The 18841-nt window shown below is 39.6% G+C and overlaps 1 protein-coding gene across 2 annotated transcripts in view; it reads left to right on the forward strand.

Annotated features, from left to right (window-relative positions):
• RQCD1 (RCD1 required for cell differentiation1 homolog (S. pombe)) overlaps positions 1-12524 on the forward strand; it is a 31275-nt gene extending 18751 nt beyond the window's left edge. Inside the window, exons 5-8 of one of the 2 annotated variants that reach the window (XM_008570746.1) lie at positions 1003-1112; positions 8028-8126; positions 8355-8446; positions 10240-12524. In XM_008570746.1, the coding sequence (XP_008568968.1) occupies positions 1003-1112; positions 8028-8126; positions 8355-8446; positions 10240-10408 (470 nt within the window). In that variant the 3' untranslated portion in view covers positions 10409-12524. Of the gene's footprint in view, positions 1-1002; positions 1113-8027; positions 8127-8354; positions 8447-9454; positions 9538-10239 lie in introns of those variants that run through there. The other variant, XM_008570747.1, reaches the window with a different exon arrangement.
• Positions 12525-18841: the final 6317 nt, after the last annotated feature.

Below are 18841 nucleotides of genomic sequence, written 5' to 3' on the forward strand. Positions count from 1 at the left end.
AAATAACCAAGGCCTCATATAAAAGCTAGTGATGCATTGGGCAGCTCAGGGAACCATCATTTGTTTAATGGGACTCTACTTCCCTGTATACAGAATGGAGAAGACATCACTGAACTGTGTCCATCACCTGGTCAGTGATATTATTTGATGTTATCAATGGCTAGAAACCCACAGAATAATGGAATTGGGATTAATTTTAGGAATCATCTACTCCAACTCTTACTTTATAGATAAAAGAAACAGGGCTGGCCCCGTGGCGCACTTGGAAGAGTGTGGCACTGGGAGCGCAGCGATGCTCCCGCCGCGGGTTCAGATCCTATATAGGAACAGCCGGTGCACTCACTGGCTAAGCACGGTGCGGGTGACACCACACCGAGGGTTGCAATCCCCTTGCCGGTCAAGAAAAAGACAAAAAAGAAACAGAGGCCTACAAAGGGAAATAACTTTATCAAATTTAAGTAAAACTAGTTGTGGAGCCAGGATTAGAATACAGGTATGTGTTTGTTTCTTGTTTGTAACTTTTTATGGTAACTATACCTTACAGGGTTTGTGCTCTTTGGGGAAAGAGGCAATTAAATAACCAAGGATTAATGTTTGTTTATACACATTGTGAAGTAGGATTTAGACTGGCACTGTTTCTTTGCTATCTGGGAATATGCTTTAATACTGATGGAGAATTCACCACCCTTACCTAAAATAAGTGGAGAATAGATTGGTGATATTATTGTAAAGTTATCTACCAAGAATGATAGACATATTATTTAGATGGCTAAACTGCTACATAGTACCTGATCTTTCCATGCTGACTGATGACATTAACCTGTGCTTTTCTTCTTCTTTTTTTTTTTAAAAACGTAGACGTGAATCTGATTCCCTGACATGCAAACCAGTTTGTATTCTTTGTTATTTAAATTACACAACTCACTGGATGAAAATAACGAAGTTAATTTTAACTGAAAATCCCGGCTCCAAAATGATCCTGTTTGTCTATATTTTCTTTAGGGGCCCTGGTGAAAACAGATGAGCAAGAAGTAATCAACTTTTTATTGACAACAGAAATTATCCCTTTGTGTTTGCGCATTATGGAATCTGGAAGTGAACTTTCTAAAACAGTATGTGATTTTAACTTAGGTTCTACATTGTGTTGGCTCTTGAACTGCTTCTTTATGGTCCTGGGATCATTTTCTGCCTCTTTTCAGGCTTTTGAACCTTGTACGAGTATTTTTTCTTTTGAAAAAAAATCGTTGTAAAGTGATCATTAAAAACCCCAGACCAGGGCCGGCCCGTGGCTCACTCAGGAGAGTGTGGTGCTGATAACACCAAGGCCACGGGTTCAGATCCCTATGTAGGGATTGGGCCAGTTAGCTCACTTGGGAGAGCGACAACACCAAGCCAACGGTTAAGGTCCCCTTACTGGTCATCTTTTAAAAAAAACCTTAATTGGGCCGGCCCGTGGCTCACTCAGGAGAGTGTGGTGCTGATAACACCAAGGCCATGGGTTCAGATCCCTATGTAGGGATTGGGCCAGTTAGCTCACTTGGGAGAGCGACAACACCAAGCCAACGGTTAAGGTCCCCTTACTGGTCATCTTTTAAAAAAAACCTTAATTGGGCCGGCCCGTGGCTCACTCAGGAGAGTGTGGTGCTGATAACACCAAGGCCATGGGTTCAGATCCCTATGTAGGGATTGGGCCAGTTAGCTCACTTGGGAGAGCGACAACACCAAGCCAACGGTTCATAGGATCCGAACCTGCAGTGGGAGCGCTGGTGCGCTCCCAGTGCCGCACTCTCCCAAGTGCGCCATGGGCTCAGCCCTTACTGGTCATCTTTTAAAAAAAAACAACAACCCCAGACCATTCAGAATGATATCAAGTTAAATGCTAAATTTCTTCCTTTTTTCTGAGCCCATATCTCACTCCACAGGTAAGCCAAAAGTGTATTATTCTAGACATTTTTTATGCATAAACAAGTATATGTACTTGGGCTTCTACTTACTGTGCACTTTAACCACGAATGACAGCATGACTAGGTATAGAATTCTTATTTTTCCCTCTCAGAACTCTTTTGCCATAGCCGTATTGTCTTGGATGTTGCAGTGAAGTCTTAGGCCAGAGTAATATTTTTCTTTTGTAGGTCAACTTGCCTTTTTTGTGTGGATATCTATCGGCTTCTTTTGTTATTTTTGAAGTTCATTTTATAATCTTGTATTAAATTTTTTCGGGAAGGGCATATTCTCATGTCTCTTTTTTTCCTTAATTTTTTTATTTTTCTCTTATATTTGTTCTAGCCTCATGCTTTAGCAGCATCAGTTATACTATTTTGTCTTTCATATTTATCTTTTTTTCCTCTAATCTCTGTTGTCTTTTTATTTCATATCACTTGATTTTTCTCAAGGCTACTTTTCCACATTGCTGCCTATTTTTGGCAGTATCCAACTTCTCTTACTCTAATGTGCTTAATCACATTGAATTAATTTTTTAATTTGCTGAATTTTTATGGCTGAGTTGGATATAAGCAGATGTAATGACTTTTTTAATTTTTATTTTAAATATGCAACATATGCATAAAGTGAAAGATTCAAATAGTACAAACAGGTATAAAAAAAAAGCAAGTCTCCTCCTACCTCAGTATTTACTAAGTGCCTTTTATGTGCCAGTTATTTTAAGCACTATAGATGCATTGTTCCATCAGATTCTCAAAACTGTCATCTCCATAGTGCAGATGAGGAAACAAAGGCTTAAGTAATTTGCCGAAAGTCACATAGAAATGATGGAGCTAAGATTTGAACCCAAACAATCTGACTGACCATGTTCTGATCTATTATGCTACAAGAATAGCTATATAAATGTTGGCATTTTTTAGGAAAATGATACATGGCATGTATTATTTAGGAAAACATTTAGAATATCCTGCATGCTACTCCTACAAAATAAACTCAGTAATCTCCTTCCTACCCCTTGTTTCTGCCTTCTCCTTTGGAATAACAGTAAGGGATTCAGGAAAGCTACTTATGCCCTGAGTCTTATTTTCCTGAGTAATTTGGGAATCACCACTTAGATAAATATTGCTATACAGACAGTAGTTCAAGTGTTATACCTTATTGTGGCTTTTACGGAGAGTTTGTAACAAGATACACTAAGACCACATTGTGGTTCTCTTCCAAATACATTTCTAGAGCATATTTTATATTCTGTATCAGGAGATTGTTGAAATGTAAGAAATGAAATAGTAGGAAGAAAACAATGAAGAATAAAGACAATGTGTCTTAGTTGGGAGATATTAAAGCAAATTTATGGGATCAGTTTCTTTTAATGTTGGTCATATAAAAGACATGAAAGTAACATGATAAAAACCATTGTACTGGGGAAATACTAGAGGTTTTTTGTCTTGTTTTGTGTCTTTCAGTATTTTTATTTTACTAGAGTGAGGAGAAATTTTATTTTAAATCTTGTGTCTGGAAAGAGTTGAGAAAATTTGGAGGGAATAGTTGGGGTAAATAAGGTTTCTTAAAGTGGGCCAAGTGTAAGTATTAGAATATTTAAATAGGACAGGCTGGTTAGCTCAGTTGGTTAGAACACAATGTTGTTTACACTAAGGTCAAGGGTTTGGATCCCCCTACTGGGTAGCCACCAAAAAAAAAAAAAAGAAAAGAAAAGATATGAAGAACATTTAAATAGAAGAAAATACTAAAATTATTACATGGTAACCAGCTCTTCTCTGTTACCTCTTACGCCCTAAAAATGTTCTTCAAGTTCTGAATAGTGATAACCTGCCTCTATTCAGAATGTTATAAGGGTTCTCTATCAGGTCAAGGGTTCATATCCCCTTCCTGGGTAGTTACAAAGGAAACAAACAAAAAAAAAAGCGTTCTGTACCACCTATAGAACAAGGGCTCTTAACCTGGGTTCTTTGGATGAGCTTCTTGGTGATCTGCATGCAAGGTTTTATTCATATGTCATTTTTCTGAACATTGAGTTTATAGCTTTCTTCAGATTCCCAAAGGAATATATCCCCCCCCAGTCCCAAACACACAAAAACTTTTAAGAGCCTTCTCTTGAGTTGAACATCAGGCTAATAGGTATATGGCATTTTAATGCTCATTGTCTAACCACACACTCAGAGGCTTTTCTGTTTTCGACAATCACTTCTTGTCTCTGGCTTGATTATTACTGAGATCACAGGCACAGATAGTGAGACTCACAAGTTGTGTGATTTGTTCTTTGTCTTTCAGAATTTTCTAAGTGTCAAATTAGGACCTGTACCTCACGTGCCTACTTGTAACATTCACTGTTTTCCCATCGCTTTCAACTTTCAATCTTTTTAATCCCCTTTGTTTGCATTGAAATTGTATATCTCTTCCTATCAGCACTTTCCATCTTCTCACTGCTTTTCTCTTATTGATAAAAAGTGATTGCACATTATCACTGAAAGTTGATAGCTTTGAAGTAGTTTTTGCATAGCTTTGTTCATATCTATGAGTATTTATAAATTCTGAGTTCACAAATAGAAGAGCTTCTATACCTAATTTTGTGAGCATGTGGGGACTTGGAATCCTCATAGACCACTTTTAGGAATCAGAAATCTTAAAATTTTGTTTGTGCTTTTTTTCAGTGCTTCTACTTCTAGAGATACTAAGGATATAATTTTGAATGCATAAATATATAGCAATAATATATATTGCTGCAGTGTATATAATACTGAAATATTAGAAATAATATAATTGAATAGCAGTAAGTGATTAAATAATTTGTAGTATATCCATATAATGGAATACTGTGCAGCTATTAATATATATTTACTGTATATATAGAGAGACATGGAAAGATATTTAAGATAAATTAAATAAATATATAGCAATATATAGACTATGATTATATTTTTATGTTGAAAAAAAAGACTGGGTGAATTCTTACTCAAGAAATTATATTTTCTTTGGAATAGTGGGATTATAGAATTTAACTTTTTTTTCTTATCTGTATTTTCCTAATTTTCTATAATAGAACCCCCATCCTAATGATCCCTTCCCTGTTTCCATTCCTTGTCCAAAACTAGAATTAATCCATCCTGTCTATAAGTTTCCATTGGTCTTTATGCCTCAACTAAAATACCTCTGATATCCTGCCTTTTATAGTTAGTAGTTCCTGGCTTGTCTGTCTTTGCTGCACACAAGCAAGGACCTTATCATGCTCACTTTTCATGTACAAAACTTAACATAACACCTTGCCTATAGTAGGCACCCAGTAAAGGAGAGGTCCTCAATCAGGGCTGTGTGACATAATTACTTGTGAAGTAGTTTTAAAAATACAGATGTCCAAGTCCCATCTCTGACCTACTGTATCATTCTCCAGAGTGATAAAGTCTGGGCATTGTGGTTTGGTTTTGTTTTTAAAAAATCCTCCTAAGTGAGTGTATAGTATAATTATTTTGGAAAGCTGTTAAGCAGTATTCACTAAAGTTAAACATAATCCTACCCTATGACCCAGCAGTCCCACTCCTAGGTATATATTCAAGAGAAATGAGCTCTCAAGGACATCAAAACATGGTTAAGAATGTTTATAACAGCTTTACTTATAAGGGATAAGTAAATTGTAGTATAGTCACAAAACAAAAACTATACATTAATTAAAAAGTATGAATTGCTGATGTACACAACATGGATGATTCACAGGCATTATGTTGAGCAAAAGAAGTCAAACATGAGTTCATACTGTATGATTTTATTTATGTGAAGTGCAAGAACAGGCAAAGCCACAGCAGGATGTAGTTTCAGAAGAATGAGACAGAATAGGGATGGGACTTGGCCCCTCAATTCAGTCCCTCACCCCTATTTTCAAAGAATCCAGCACACACAGATAAACTATTTTCACAAACTAATTCTTTCTTTTTCTTGGGTGGCTGGCTGGTATGGGGATCTGACCCCATGACCTTGGTGTTATAAGGCTGTGCCCTAACCAGCTGAGCTAACCAGCCAGCTACCTATTTTCACAAACTAAGATAAGCAACTTTATTAAACTGTAAATTTCACCTACACAGTCAGCCCAACTCTCATGTGCACACAAAGCTTCAAGGTGACCACTACAACTACCCTCCTGGGGTGGCAGTAATGAGCAACATCACTGTCTTGGACCTACTGAGCAAGTGCAAGGACCAAAGCCCTAATTGAGCATGTGTATCTGGTGCACCCAGGAAGAACAGAACAAACCACCTCCAGAGGCATAGAATGATGATGCTGGCCCTCACCCCTTGCCCTGTAAAGAACCCTGAACAGCTTCCCTCAGAGAGCCAGCTTCCCTATAGCTGTCTCCCTTATACATAAGCTCTCTTTCTAAGTAAAGCATTGCTTGCTTTACCAAAAACAAAAAAAAGCAGGCAAAGCCAATTATTGACAAGAAGTTAGAATAGTGGTTACCTCTGAGGGAAGGATATTGACTGGGAAAAGGTACAAAGGAACACTGTAATTCTGAGTTGCTGGAAATGTTCTGTATTTTAATCTGGTTACAATATATAAATATGGACATAGGTAAAAATTCATCAAGGTACACTTAAATTTAGTGCAATTTACACATTTCACTGTGTATATGTTTGTTTTAGTCTCCTATTGATGCTATAACAGATTACCATAAGCTCGGTGGCTTAAAATAATTCAAATTTATTCTCTTACAGTTCTGGAAGCCACAAGTTCTAAATTAGTTTCATCAAGCCAAGTCAAGTTGTCAGTAGGGTCATGCTCTCTGTGAAGGTCATAGAGGAGAATTCCTTTCCTTGTCTTTTCCAGCTTCTAGAACTACATTTTTTGCATTCCTTGGCTCATGGCCCCCTCCTCCATCTTCAGAGCCAGCAGTGTATCATGTTCATATCTCTGCTTGTCAAATTGCCTTCTCCTTTGTGGTCAAATCTCTCTCTACCTCCCTTTTATAAAGGTATGTGTGACTATAGTTAGGGCCCACGTGGATAATCCAGGCTAATCTCCCCATCTCAAGATTCTTAACTTAATCACATCTGCACTTTATCTCCATATAAGGTGACATTCACAGGGTCTGGTGATTAGGACCTGAACATCTTTGAGGGCCATTTCAGGCTAGCACAATGTTATACCCCAGTAAAATAGTAAATTAATTACCACAATTGGTTCTGATGAGCAGCCAAGGAAGAGAATCATTACAATTGCCTGATATTAAACTTGTATTTTAAAATCCCTTCTATGTAATGAGCTTAAATTGAGAGGAAAATTGAGGCTAGATAAAATCTTCACAACCAGGATATTGTTTATTTCTGTTGGGGTAATTGTCAAAAGGAAGCTTTAAAATCTAATTTCTTAAAGCTCTTTTATGAACAGGAAAGTCCTTACCTCATTTGGAAGATTTGAGACAGATGAATTTCTAAAATCACATTGGCCCACAGAAAAGACAGTAGGCTCTGGTATTCAAACGAGGCTTGGATCTCAGCTCTGACACTTAGTAGCTTTGTCACTTGAGACCTTAACCTGGCATATTATTGATTAGCAGTTATACCTGGTGCATAGTAGGTATTTAATAACTGAGAAAGTCTCTGAATTTCTAAGAATCTGACTATTATTCGGAACCTACCCTTTTATGTAAAATGAGGACAATAAGATCACATACATCACAGGTTTATTGTGAAAATAAGGCATGTAAAGCCTTTAGAAAAAATTCTGGCACATAGTAATGTTCAGTATGGTAATTTTTCTTTCTTTTTTTTTTTTTTTTTTGGTATTTACCCTTTTATGTAAAATGAGGACAATAAGATCACATACATCACAGGTTTATTGTGAAAATAAGGCATGTAAAGCCTTTAGAAAAAATTCTGGCACATAGTAATTTTCAGTATGGTAATTTTTTTTTTTTTTTTTTTTTTTTTTTGGTATTATTGTATATGTGGTAGAGTAAATAATATACAAGGATCTCTGCTTGCTCAATTTTCTGATTGATGGTCGTGCCTGGGAAACTGAGTAGACAATCGAAAGACAAGTATGAGCAATTTTTTGGACTCAATTTTGTTTTACTCCAGGTTGCCACATTCATCCTCCAGAAGATCCTCTTAGATGACACTGGTTTGGCTTACATATGTCAGACATATGAGCGTTTCTCCCATGTGGCCATGATCTTGGTGAGTTCTTTCATCTACCCCCAAACAAACTACTTCTGATTACAGAGCATAGTCCCTCTGCAATTGGCACTGAGCAGCTTTAGTCTTCTAACTAAAAATAACAATTCTGGAACCTGGTACAATGATTCTTGGACTATCTGATCTCTGATGCCAATTAGAATTATTTTGTGTTCTGTGTTTTGTTTTGTTTTGTTTTTCTTACCCTTCCCCCTATTTGGGGGAAAACAGGGTAAGATGGTCCTGCAGCTATCCAAAGAGCCTTCTGCCCGTCTGCTGAAGCATGTAGTGAGATGTTACCTTCGACTTTCAGACAATCCCAGGTAAACATGTACAGGATATATAGGACTTTAGGGAAATACTCTGCTAAGTGGTTTCTCAATCTCTTGGTGTAACTCCTATATCTTTAGGACAGGGAAGGAATATAATTGTATTTAGTTTGTCTGGTACAGAACTTAAATTCCTTTTATTTATTTATTTATTTTTTTTTTTTAAAGGATGACCGGTAAGGGGATCTTAACCCTTGACTTGGTGTTGTCAGCACCACGCTCAGCCAGTGAGCGAGCCGGCCATCCCTATATGGGATCTGAACCCGGGGCCTTGGTGTTATCAGCACCGCACTCTACCGAGTGAGCCACGGGCCGGCCCTTAAATTCCTTTTAAAATCTGAAGAGCTGAATTTAAATTTCATCAGAGTTGTATCTTCTCACTGTAACTGTCTGTTCTACTCTGAAATTCCAGAGAGTCTAGATAATTTCAGGAGAAGTTTTATGAAGCATTACTGCTGTGGCTTGAGCTTTCTGTTTCTACTCCAAGTGCTCAAAAAGAGAAGAATACTTTCAAAGATCTGTTAGAAAGGAACACAGCCCAGAAGGCTCTTGAATTTTATTTCCATTTCTCTCCTTGGTTCCTGTAAGGTCCTTGAGATAATTATTCTATCTCCTTTTATTCATAATCTTTCTGCCAGAAATCATACATTGTAGATATAATACATTTTAGAAATGTTTGACCTTTTGCTTTGTTAATTCATAATTCATGCTGAAAGCCACTTGCTCAAATTCTGCTAAACCACATAATGGAGTGATTTCTGTGTTCCTAGGAATGGTTATAACTTGATTTAATGTGAAATCAGTCTCCTCCCACTGAGGTTTTTCAAGTTCTACCTATTTCTTTGACCATTTTGTCCTCTTCTTCAGTGGTTCTTGTTTTCAACAAAGTTTGAAAATGTGTTTACTTAAAATTCTACTTGTACAAATAAAACTAGCCTGAATACAAAAGCTCTAAGTTTGTTTAAAATAGCCTTATAAATAGTTAACGTTTACCTTTTTTAGGTTTTCAGATTTGACTTTCTGCTGGTCATCTTTTCAAAGAAAATGAAACATTTAAAAGTTCATCTGATAATGCTGCTACCAAAATTTGGGGTTTTTTTTCCCCTTTTTTGTCTTTTTTCGTGACCGGCAATGGGATCGCAACCCTCGGTGTCGCGCCTGCACCGCGCTCAACCAGTGAGCGGACCGGTCTCTATATGGGATCGGAACCCTCAGCGGGAGCACCACCGTGCTCCCAAGCGCCACACTCTACCGAGTGCACCACCAGGCCGTCCCCCCAAGTTTTGTTTTTACCGCTTATTTCTTATTAAGGTTTTTATAAAACTGGAGCAATTTCTGTAAAGACACAAACTGATAAGTTAGTATCGAATTAAATTGAATTTATCATACTGTAAGTGAGGTCATATCCCCTATTAGTGTACTGATTTTTAAGATATTTCATTTAACTATAACCCGTATGTTTCCAACATGTGTATTTTGACAGTATTTACTGTAATAAATCAGAATGCAGTTTGAATTGAAGTAAACTATTGCAGTGTTTTAGTCCATTTTGCTTTTTCATGAAACTCTGTTGGGGCATCATTCTGAAAATGTTGCAGAGTACAGATCCTGTAGATCTCTGAACCTATGTCTAATGTAAGCTTTTAATGGCTTTTTAGTGTAACTTGACAGAACTATAGATTCCCAGGATTCTGTATATTTATGTCTAAGAAAGGGGCTCTTTTCTGTCCCCAAAATGTAGGTTTATTTGTTGGTCTCCCCGGTTGGTTTGTTTGTTTCTGATGTAGGGCACGTGAAGCACTCAGGCAGTGCCTTCCTGACCAGCTGAAGGACACAACCTTCGCCCAGGTGCTAAAAGATGACACCACCACGAAACGCTGGCTTGCACAACTGGTGAAGAACCTGCAAGAGGGCCAGGTCACCGATCCTCGGGGTATCCCCTTGCCCCCTCAGTGATCCCCCAGTCCCCTCCCACTACTCCCCCAAGTTGGGGAAGGGAGGGAGAACCTATGAGGAAACAGCTCAGGTTTTATCGCCAACCGGGAATAGACAACCTCAATGCTGAACTGCACTGGAGAAAAGGGGCAAAGTTCCCCTGCTGAGGTGTATGGGCTGCCATCTCAGGCTGCCTTGAGGACCTGGGCTTCCTCTGCTACTCCCAGGAAATGGGCTCCTGACACAGCAGTCTGTCACCACAGCCCCAGGAGGTGTCAACACCAGCAAATGCTGTATTTGCAGCATGTCCAAGATGATCCTTCTTCCCCACCTCTACCTAGCCACTGGCAGGGAGAGGAGATGGTGATAGCAACAGCACTCTAGGCATGGTGAACGCCTGGGACCAAGCCATGTGGCGTTTTTTATTTTGCCTTCCTGGAAGACTCAAGATGTGTCTCTTCATTCTCTCTCTCAGTATTTGTTTACTTTGGTTTTTGTTTTAAATCTCAGAGAGAGGTGTGTTTAGTGGACACAAGCTGTAATATTCAGCAAAACTTTGTCATTTGGCACTGTTTACAAGTCTGTTAGCTGCATAAGCTCAATAAAAAGTTGGTCTGGGCATTACATCCCCCTCTGGCAGGCCAATAGTGGCATCAAACTGTTGGGACGAATGGGAGATGGGGGAAAGATGTAAAGCCAAAGGACAGCGGGACCCCACCGCCTGTTTCCCTTCTCCCATTCTTGTCCTCCCAGTCCTGGATGCCACAAGAACTTTAACCTTGTTTCTAGCTTTAGCTTCTAGCTTTTCCAAATCTCAGTTCTTTTCCTTTTTTCACTTCCCTCCTATTAAACTTAAAACAGACTTCTTAATTCATTGGACTGTCCTGAGAGAGTATTGTATTGGGGGAGGAGGGACGATGGTGGACCTCACCTTCAACCCGTCTTCAAAGATATTTTCTGAATGACTTTTAAAAGGGAGGTGCCTGGGATTAAGGTGACAGGCTACTTGGTTCCATTCTTTGTTTTAGTGTGAATTTCAGCAGCTCCATCTGTCTTCATGATTGTACTTGAAGCAGTATTAGCTGAATAAGTTCCTTTTATTCAGATTTAAGATAGAGGGCTGGACTCTGCTTGCTCACTGATTCTTTTTTTTTTTACACATTCTGTTTTGGCCTGTGGGAATTACAGGATTGCCACTAAAATATTTTTCACTTGTTTATATTGTGTCAGAGAATTCCCTTTCCTTCTCTGGAGCTTTAGATGGCTCTGTTCACAATTCACAGGTTTGAATCTCTAACCTAGTGTAAACTGCCTTGCTTTTCCCCAGTCCTTGCACCTGCTGTCTTTCTCATCTTCATCTCTAATCAAAAATGGGATTGCTAATCCAACTCTAGAGAAGGACCAAGTCTTTTCTGTCCACATCTCACGCAACTTAAGGTGTCTGACAGGTTTGGGGAGGGTCTGTAAGGGGCAGACTCGGAGAAACTTTTGCAGAGGCAGTTTTGCCAACACAAGGGCTCTTTTAAGCCGACTTTCACAAAGGGAGCCGGCCTTGTTAGTTGGCTTCTGTCTCTTTAGAGCCAAGAAAGTAGTAATTAAGTAGCCTAGATGTAGGAAGGGTAGAATAAGCACTTACTCCCTTGCATTCCAAAATGAAAAGGAGAAACAATCCAGCTCTCAATCTCAAGGCTGAAGAGGTCTTCGAGAAAGCAGAGAACATGGACTGGATAGATATCTTGACTCCCTTCAGCCCATAGCCTGATCTGGAGAGTCCAGCTAGGGTAACCCCAAGTTTTGACAACCGCCTTCCTGCTGAGCCAAAGTTTCTCATTCCCGCTCCACTGGAGAAGCAGCTGAGGCCCAGGACCTTGCTCCCTGGGAAATTCTCTCTCCATCTTTTGGTGCATTGGCCATGTTATGTGCCAGTAGTGTCTTAATCCTTGTCCCATCTATTCTCAGCTGGCCTTGGAACCCACATAGGAGTTGGTGGGGGAGGGGTGGAATGGGTATTATTCCTTGTAGTTGATCCCAATGTTGTATGTATTATATAAAGAGATCCTTCCCCTATTTTGTGTTTTCCATGCCTCACTCCCTCAACAGGATTGAAATAAAACATGCTTCTGTTTTTGTAAAAATATTTTTTTCTTTAAACTGGACATTTTATTCTGTCAATATAGAGATACATAGGCACTTTGATCAGGTGGTTCTTATCAAGCCTGCCTCTATCCTCTTTCCACCCACACACATGCTGCCCTGCCAAGGAGGCAGTGATGGTTCCTTTGTGGACAGGTCCTTTGGGAGATTCCAACTGATATATGAGAGCTGTTTGGGAGGCTGGGATGGTGCCCCTTACCAGAAAAAGTATCTCTTGCTGGGACAGATCATCACTCCTGGCTGTAGTGGCCAGAGCTTAGTGCCAGTGCGGGAGGGAGGGACTTCTGTACATGAAGAGGTAGTGCTTGAAACATTTTATCGTGGACTTTAATTTTCATCTCCTGTGCAGTTCAGGGCGTGGAGCACATCTCCAGAGTTGTTTCCTTGCCTGGCTCTCAGAAGAACCCATTCAGCCCCTGCTTCCAGCTTGATTTTCTTTTTTACGAGAGCTTTGGAAGGCCTTTGACTGTTTCAGTGGTAGAACAGGACAAGGTGAGGCATTGGTAGCCTTCAGAGCGTGCCTTCCTTACTGTCTACATGTGACTCCTCTGCTCACTATTCTTGCTGCTCAAAGGCTAAGAAAAGGGGGATATACAAAGTTGTTGGTATCAAAAAGCCAAGGAAAACATTTAGAATAGAAAACCATAGAATGAAATGAGATTTTTGTTTCCTGATACATAGTGGAATTTAATTTGGGGGGAAATATTTTAATACACTTATTTCAAAAGCAGAATATGACAAGCAGCATATTTGAGTAACACAACAAACCTAGCTTAATTGACATATATAGAACACCACACTCTTAACCAACAGTATACATATTCTTTTTAATTGAATGTGAAGCATTTACCAGAATTGATCATAGCTGGACCATCAAGCAAGCCTCAAAATTTTTCAAAAAAATTAATAGAACAGTCTCTGGCCACAGTGGGATTAAGCTAGGAAAAAGAACTGGAAAGTCCCTGTTTAAAATTTAGGCAGTGCAGTTCTAAATAATCCATGGGTCAAAAAAGAAATCATGAAGGGAATAAGATATTTTGATTTAAATGATAATAAAGACATGGCATATCAGAACCTGTGGTATGCAGCTAAAGTAGTGCTTTAAAATTCACAGTATAAAAGAAGAAAGGCTGAAAGTCAGTGTAGTGGGTTGAATTATGTCCCCCCAAAACTCACTGAGGCTTGAATTGTCTCCCAAGTTTTATATATTAGAAACTTAGCCCCCACTGTGACTGTTAAGAGGATGGGAAATCCTATTATGGTAATTGAAAGGTGGAGCCCTGAAGTGGTGATTGGATTTTAGGACCATGCAGTAGTGAATGGATTAAAAACGGTGGTCAGGCACATGGTTCTAAAGGCCTTAAAAGGAGAGGAAAGTCTGTCACTGTCTCCTCTCTCTGCTTCCACCATCTTGCATTGTGAGACCCCTGGGTCACTGTCGCCACCACCAGATGGGTGCTGGACTCCCAGCCTCAGGAACTGTAAGCAGTAAATTTCATTTTTCTTTATAAATCACCCAGTTCAATGTATTGTGTTATAAGCAACAAAAAGTGACTAATACAGTCAGTAATCTAAGTTTTCATATCAAAAAGCTGGAAAAGAATAGCAAATTAAATAGAAGAATACTTTTTTTTTTTTTTTTTTTGTCCTTTTTGAGACCAGCCGCACCGCGCTCAGCCAGTGAGCGCTGTGAGCGCACCAGTCATCCCTATATAGGATCCGAACCCGCGGCTGGAGCACTGCTGCGCTCCCAGCGCTGCACTCTCCCGAGTGCACCATGGGCTCGGCCCAGAAGAATACATTTTTAAAAAAGCAAACGTCAGTGAAATAGAAAACAAATGTATAATAAAATCAACAATGAGAAATCATTCCCTTGAAAACATTCGTAAAATTGATAAACCCTAGCAGGCTGATAGGAAAAACAATATTAGACATGGAAGAAGGTACATCACTCATCTTACAGTCACCAATCTTACATGAACTTCCAGAGAATAGAAAAAGGGAACAGATCCCAATTCACTTTTGAAGTTAGCATAATCCACCCACCAAAACCTGTCATGAACACAAGAAAGGAAAACCAGGGGCGAACCTCTTCCATGAATGTACACATGAAATTCCCAGACAAATTTAGCAATATACAAAAGTGATAATGCATCAAACCTAATTTGGGTTTATTGCAAAAATACAAGATTGAGTCAATACTTGAAAACCAATCAGTGCAATTCACATAAAAGGAGAAAAATTACACAATCATCTAAATAAATGCTGAAAAGAACACTAAAAATTCAACACCTATTCATGATTAAAAAAGAAAACAAAACCAGGAATAGGAAGGCACACCCTTAATCTAATAAAAAGTATCAACAGAAACCCTCCAGTAAACCTCTTGATAAAATATTGAAACCATTCTCCATAATAGGAATGAAACAAGGATGTCCACTATCACACCTTCATTTGTCATTATCCCAGTCAGAGTGATAAGCCAAGAAAATAAAAGGATTGTAAAGGAAATGAATAAAATGCCACAGTATTTGATATGTTTGTGTACATAGATAATCCAAAAGTTCTACAAACTCTTAGAATTAGTAAGTGAATTTGGGCTGGCCCGTGGCTCACTTGGTAGAGTGCGGTGCTGATAACACCAAGGCCCCGGGTTCGGATCCCACATAGGGATGGCTGGTTCTCTCACTGGCTGAGCGTGGTGCTGACAACACCAAGTCAAGGGTTAAGATCCCCTTACCGGTCATCTTTAAAAAAAAAAAAAAAAGAATTAGTAAGTGAATTTAGCAAAGCCACAGAATACAAAATCATTATACGCAAAAATTTAATCATGTTTCTGTGTATACAACAATAAATAGAAAATGAAATTTGAAAAATGCATAGTTTATAATAGCATAAGAAATCAGGTGGCTAGAAGTAGATACATCAAAAGATGTGTAGAACCTTTACACTGAAAACAATGAAACAAAGAAAAAAAAAGAAACATTCTTGAGAGAAATTAAAGACCTGTTTAAGTGAAGGGATAGATATATCATCTCCATGGACTGGAAAACAATATTTTAAGGATGTCAATTCTCTCAAGTCGATCTGCCGGTTAAATTTAGTTCCAAGCAAAATCCAAGCAGGTACATTTTTGTGAAAATTGACAAGCTGACTCAAATTTTGCCAAAACAGCCAAGGCAATCTAAAACAAAATTGGAGTTTTTCCACTCCCAGATATCTTTAACTTTCAACCTTTCAGTAAGACCTTTTTGTAGACATGACTCATATAAACAGTACATACTTATATTTTATTTTATGACCTTTTCTGAAAGTTTTGTCTTTTAGTATGGAATATTATACCACTTGTGTTTTTTATTCTATCTTCTATCATCTTCTTTGGGTTTTTTATACCTCCTTTTTGCCCACCCCACCCCCATTTAATGAATTAAGTGGCAGAATTGGGACTTTTTAAATTTTTGCTGGAATGGATTATTGGCTATATATTTTCTCTGGTCTTTTGAAGTTATATATCCTGGCTTTTAATTCTGTAGGTGGTCTCATATTGATGATTTTTAAATGGAATTTAATATTTTGAGTTACCTTTTTGACCACCGAGAAGATGGGTTTTATTTCAGAAGTTTGAGTAGTTCAACTGAATAGGCATGGGAACTGATCTCGGACTTTCCAGCCTGAATGTCTTGAAAAGCAAAAGTATTTAGGTGTGGTTGCATCTGCCCTGGGTGTCGGAGGGAGGGTCTATGCAGGCCCGGGTGGCAGAGTGAGAATACTACATTTAAGTCTTCCTCTTTGCCAGCTGCTGCTTCATTTCAATTTAGGGCTTCTAGGCCTTTCCTGGGCATAGTTCCCAGAAAGTCCCTCTGCTGCTGCTGCCCTGATCCGGTTTCTGGATTTAATAATAGACAACAGTGGGGGAAGGGCCAGGATCATTGCAGAAATAGGAATAACCAAACCAGATGGACAGTTCCTGTAGCTGAGTCCTTGTCTGTCTGGCCCCTCCCTGGATCTAATGAGAGTCCTGCAGTAGGCATGCCTTCTAAGCACTCTTTGGAGCCATTCTAACCTTGTGAAAGTCTCCAAGTCCCTGCACCCAAAATTAGAATACATGAGCTGGGGAGGACTGTTGTATTTATGAGAACACTGAAACAGAATATTTGAGATCTGGACTCTTCTAGAAAATCCAGGATGAGTGATAACACCCCTTACAGATCACGCAGATGAGAAGGAGGTTGGGCAGCATTGAGCTGATGCAGAGTGAGTCAGAAAGAGGCAAATGGTATATAATACTGAGGTACAGAAGAGGAGTAGAGAATGTGAAGGTGAAGCTTGGAAAAACCAGATGAGAAGGAGGTTGGGCAGCATTGAGCTGATGCAGAGTGAGTCAGATGGTATATAATACTGAGGTACAGAAGAGGAGTAGAGAATGTGAAGGTGAAGCTTGGAAAAATGAGATGAGGATGTCAGGGAAGTACAAATGGGGAAGCAAGACAAGCATGTGAGACGAAGGCTCTATTAAGTCTGAAATCAGCACAGCTTAAATTGTGCTGTCCCCTAGTCTTCCTGTCCCTTATTAATGTTCTCCCCTCCCTTCATACTCCTCTTCCCCTATTAAAACCTGCTCTCAGGAGGATGGGCAACCCAACCAAGGAATAAAGTATTTTAAACATTTAAGGCCTCAAAAATTACCAGCCGCAAACATTGAAACCCTTTTATTATAAAATTTAACACCAATATAGAAAACTATATAAAATGTATAGCTTAATAAATTATTATAAATTGAAAACACTTGTTAGCCCTCAGGACTAGAAATCGAACTTGGCCAGCTATTCCAGAGCCATCTATGTGCCCCATCCCATCACAACTCCCTCCTGTCAATAGTAACCACTATCCTGACATTTTGGTAATCACTTAGGAGGATTTTACTTTAATGGGACTAAAGATTTAGCTATAAATAATCACTAATGGTAGAATATTAGGCAGTTGAGGGATGTTTGGGAGAATGATGAAAGGCAGCCAGATTGCACACTTAATATCACACCATTTCACACAGCTAGTTCCCTCTGTGCCTATGATTAAGATATACTTCACTGCAAAAGGATCCCACAGAAGTACAAATACAAGGCTGTGCAACTATGCCCTCAACTGCCTTACTGTCATCTGCTGGTCCAGAAAGAGCCATACCCCACAGTCTTCCCGAGGCAAAGCATAAGTAGATACCAGCTCACAGTGCTTGGGAGTGTGCAAGGGGCTGGTTGTCTCTGCTGCTGACACATGTGAATCCATAACATTGCCTAAACTTCCTTGAGCCTCAGTTTCTCACTGTGAAGTATGGGGTCATAATAAAGCCCGTTTCAATCCATTGTTCCTTTCCTAATTTGGTCCCCTTTCCTCAATCTTTGTTTCTGTTCCACTGTTGTACAGAGCTCATTGCCTTACTTTCCTAGTGAATGTCTTTCTGGTCTTGTGCTCCTCTCCTGCTCTAGATTCTTACACATCGTGAGTGCTTCATCTCTACATGCACCTCTATAAACATGTGTATATGTCCTGGCACACTGGAGGTGCTGAGCAAGTGCTTGTAGAGTGAATAAATGAATGTACAGAAAGAACAAATGAATTGTTTCATGCATTCATATATTCATTCCCCCAATATTTAGCAAGTGCCTGAAATTACATAGATACTGACCCATCCCTCTGCACTCTAAGATCATTCCTCTCCTCCCTTTCCCTTCATCTTCCTCCTTTCCCATATTGTTTCTTCCTTTCCCTGTGCCACAGAACTAGACAGTGCCCTGCAATACAGGCTGCAGAGACACAGGAACAGGCTGGTAGAAACAGACAGTATGGAAAGGAGCCAGATGAAATAAGGGCAAAGAGCAGTATCACATGCAGAGACCCACCAGAATGAAAAGCGGTGATTCAGGAGCACTGTAACTCAGACACTCCTTGGGTTTCACTTTGAGAGCTGCTGCAGGATTGGGGTCAGTGAGGGCTGGCATCAAGATAAACAGCAGCGAGGCTCCTCCTCCCTGGAGATGTGGTGCTGTCAATCAACTTAATCCTTTTCTCCCCCCCTTACTCCCACTACTCCTTCACACTGACCAGCGTCCTGGGCCTTTAAGAGTTGGATGGGCTGGACTGAGGAGAGAGCTCACACCTCTCCCCGCCCTGGCTCCTTTCCTCCACCATAACTCTGCCAGTCACATCAGCAAACTGCAGTAGAAGAGGGGAGGAAGCAAGCAAGTGCAGGAGAAGCAAAGGAGAAAAGGACCCAGGCTGGGCTTCCTCATCCCGCAGTAGAGA

Source organism: Galeopterus variegatus, unplaced genomic scaffold (genome assembly GCF_000696425.1).
Source record: "Galeopterus variegatus unplaced genomic scaffold, G_variegatus-3.0.2 Scaffold626, whole genome shotgun sequence".
Classification (NCBI taxonomy): domain Eukaryota; kingdom Metazoa; phylum Chordata; class Mammalia; order Dermoptera; family Cynocephalidae; genus Galeopterus; species Galeopterus variegatus.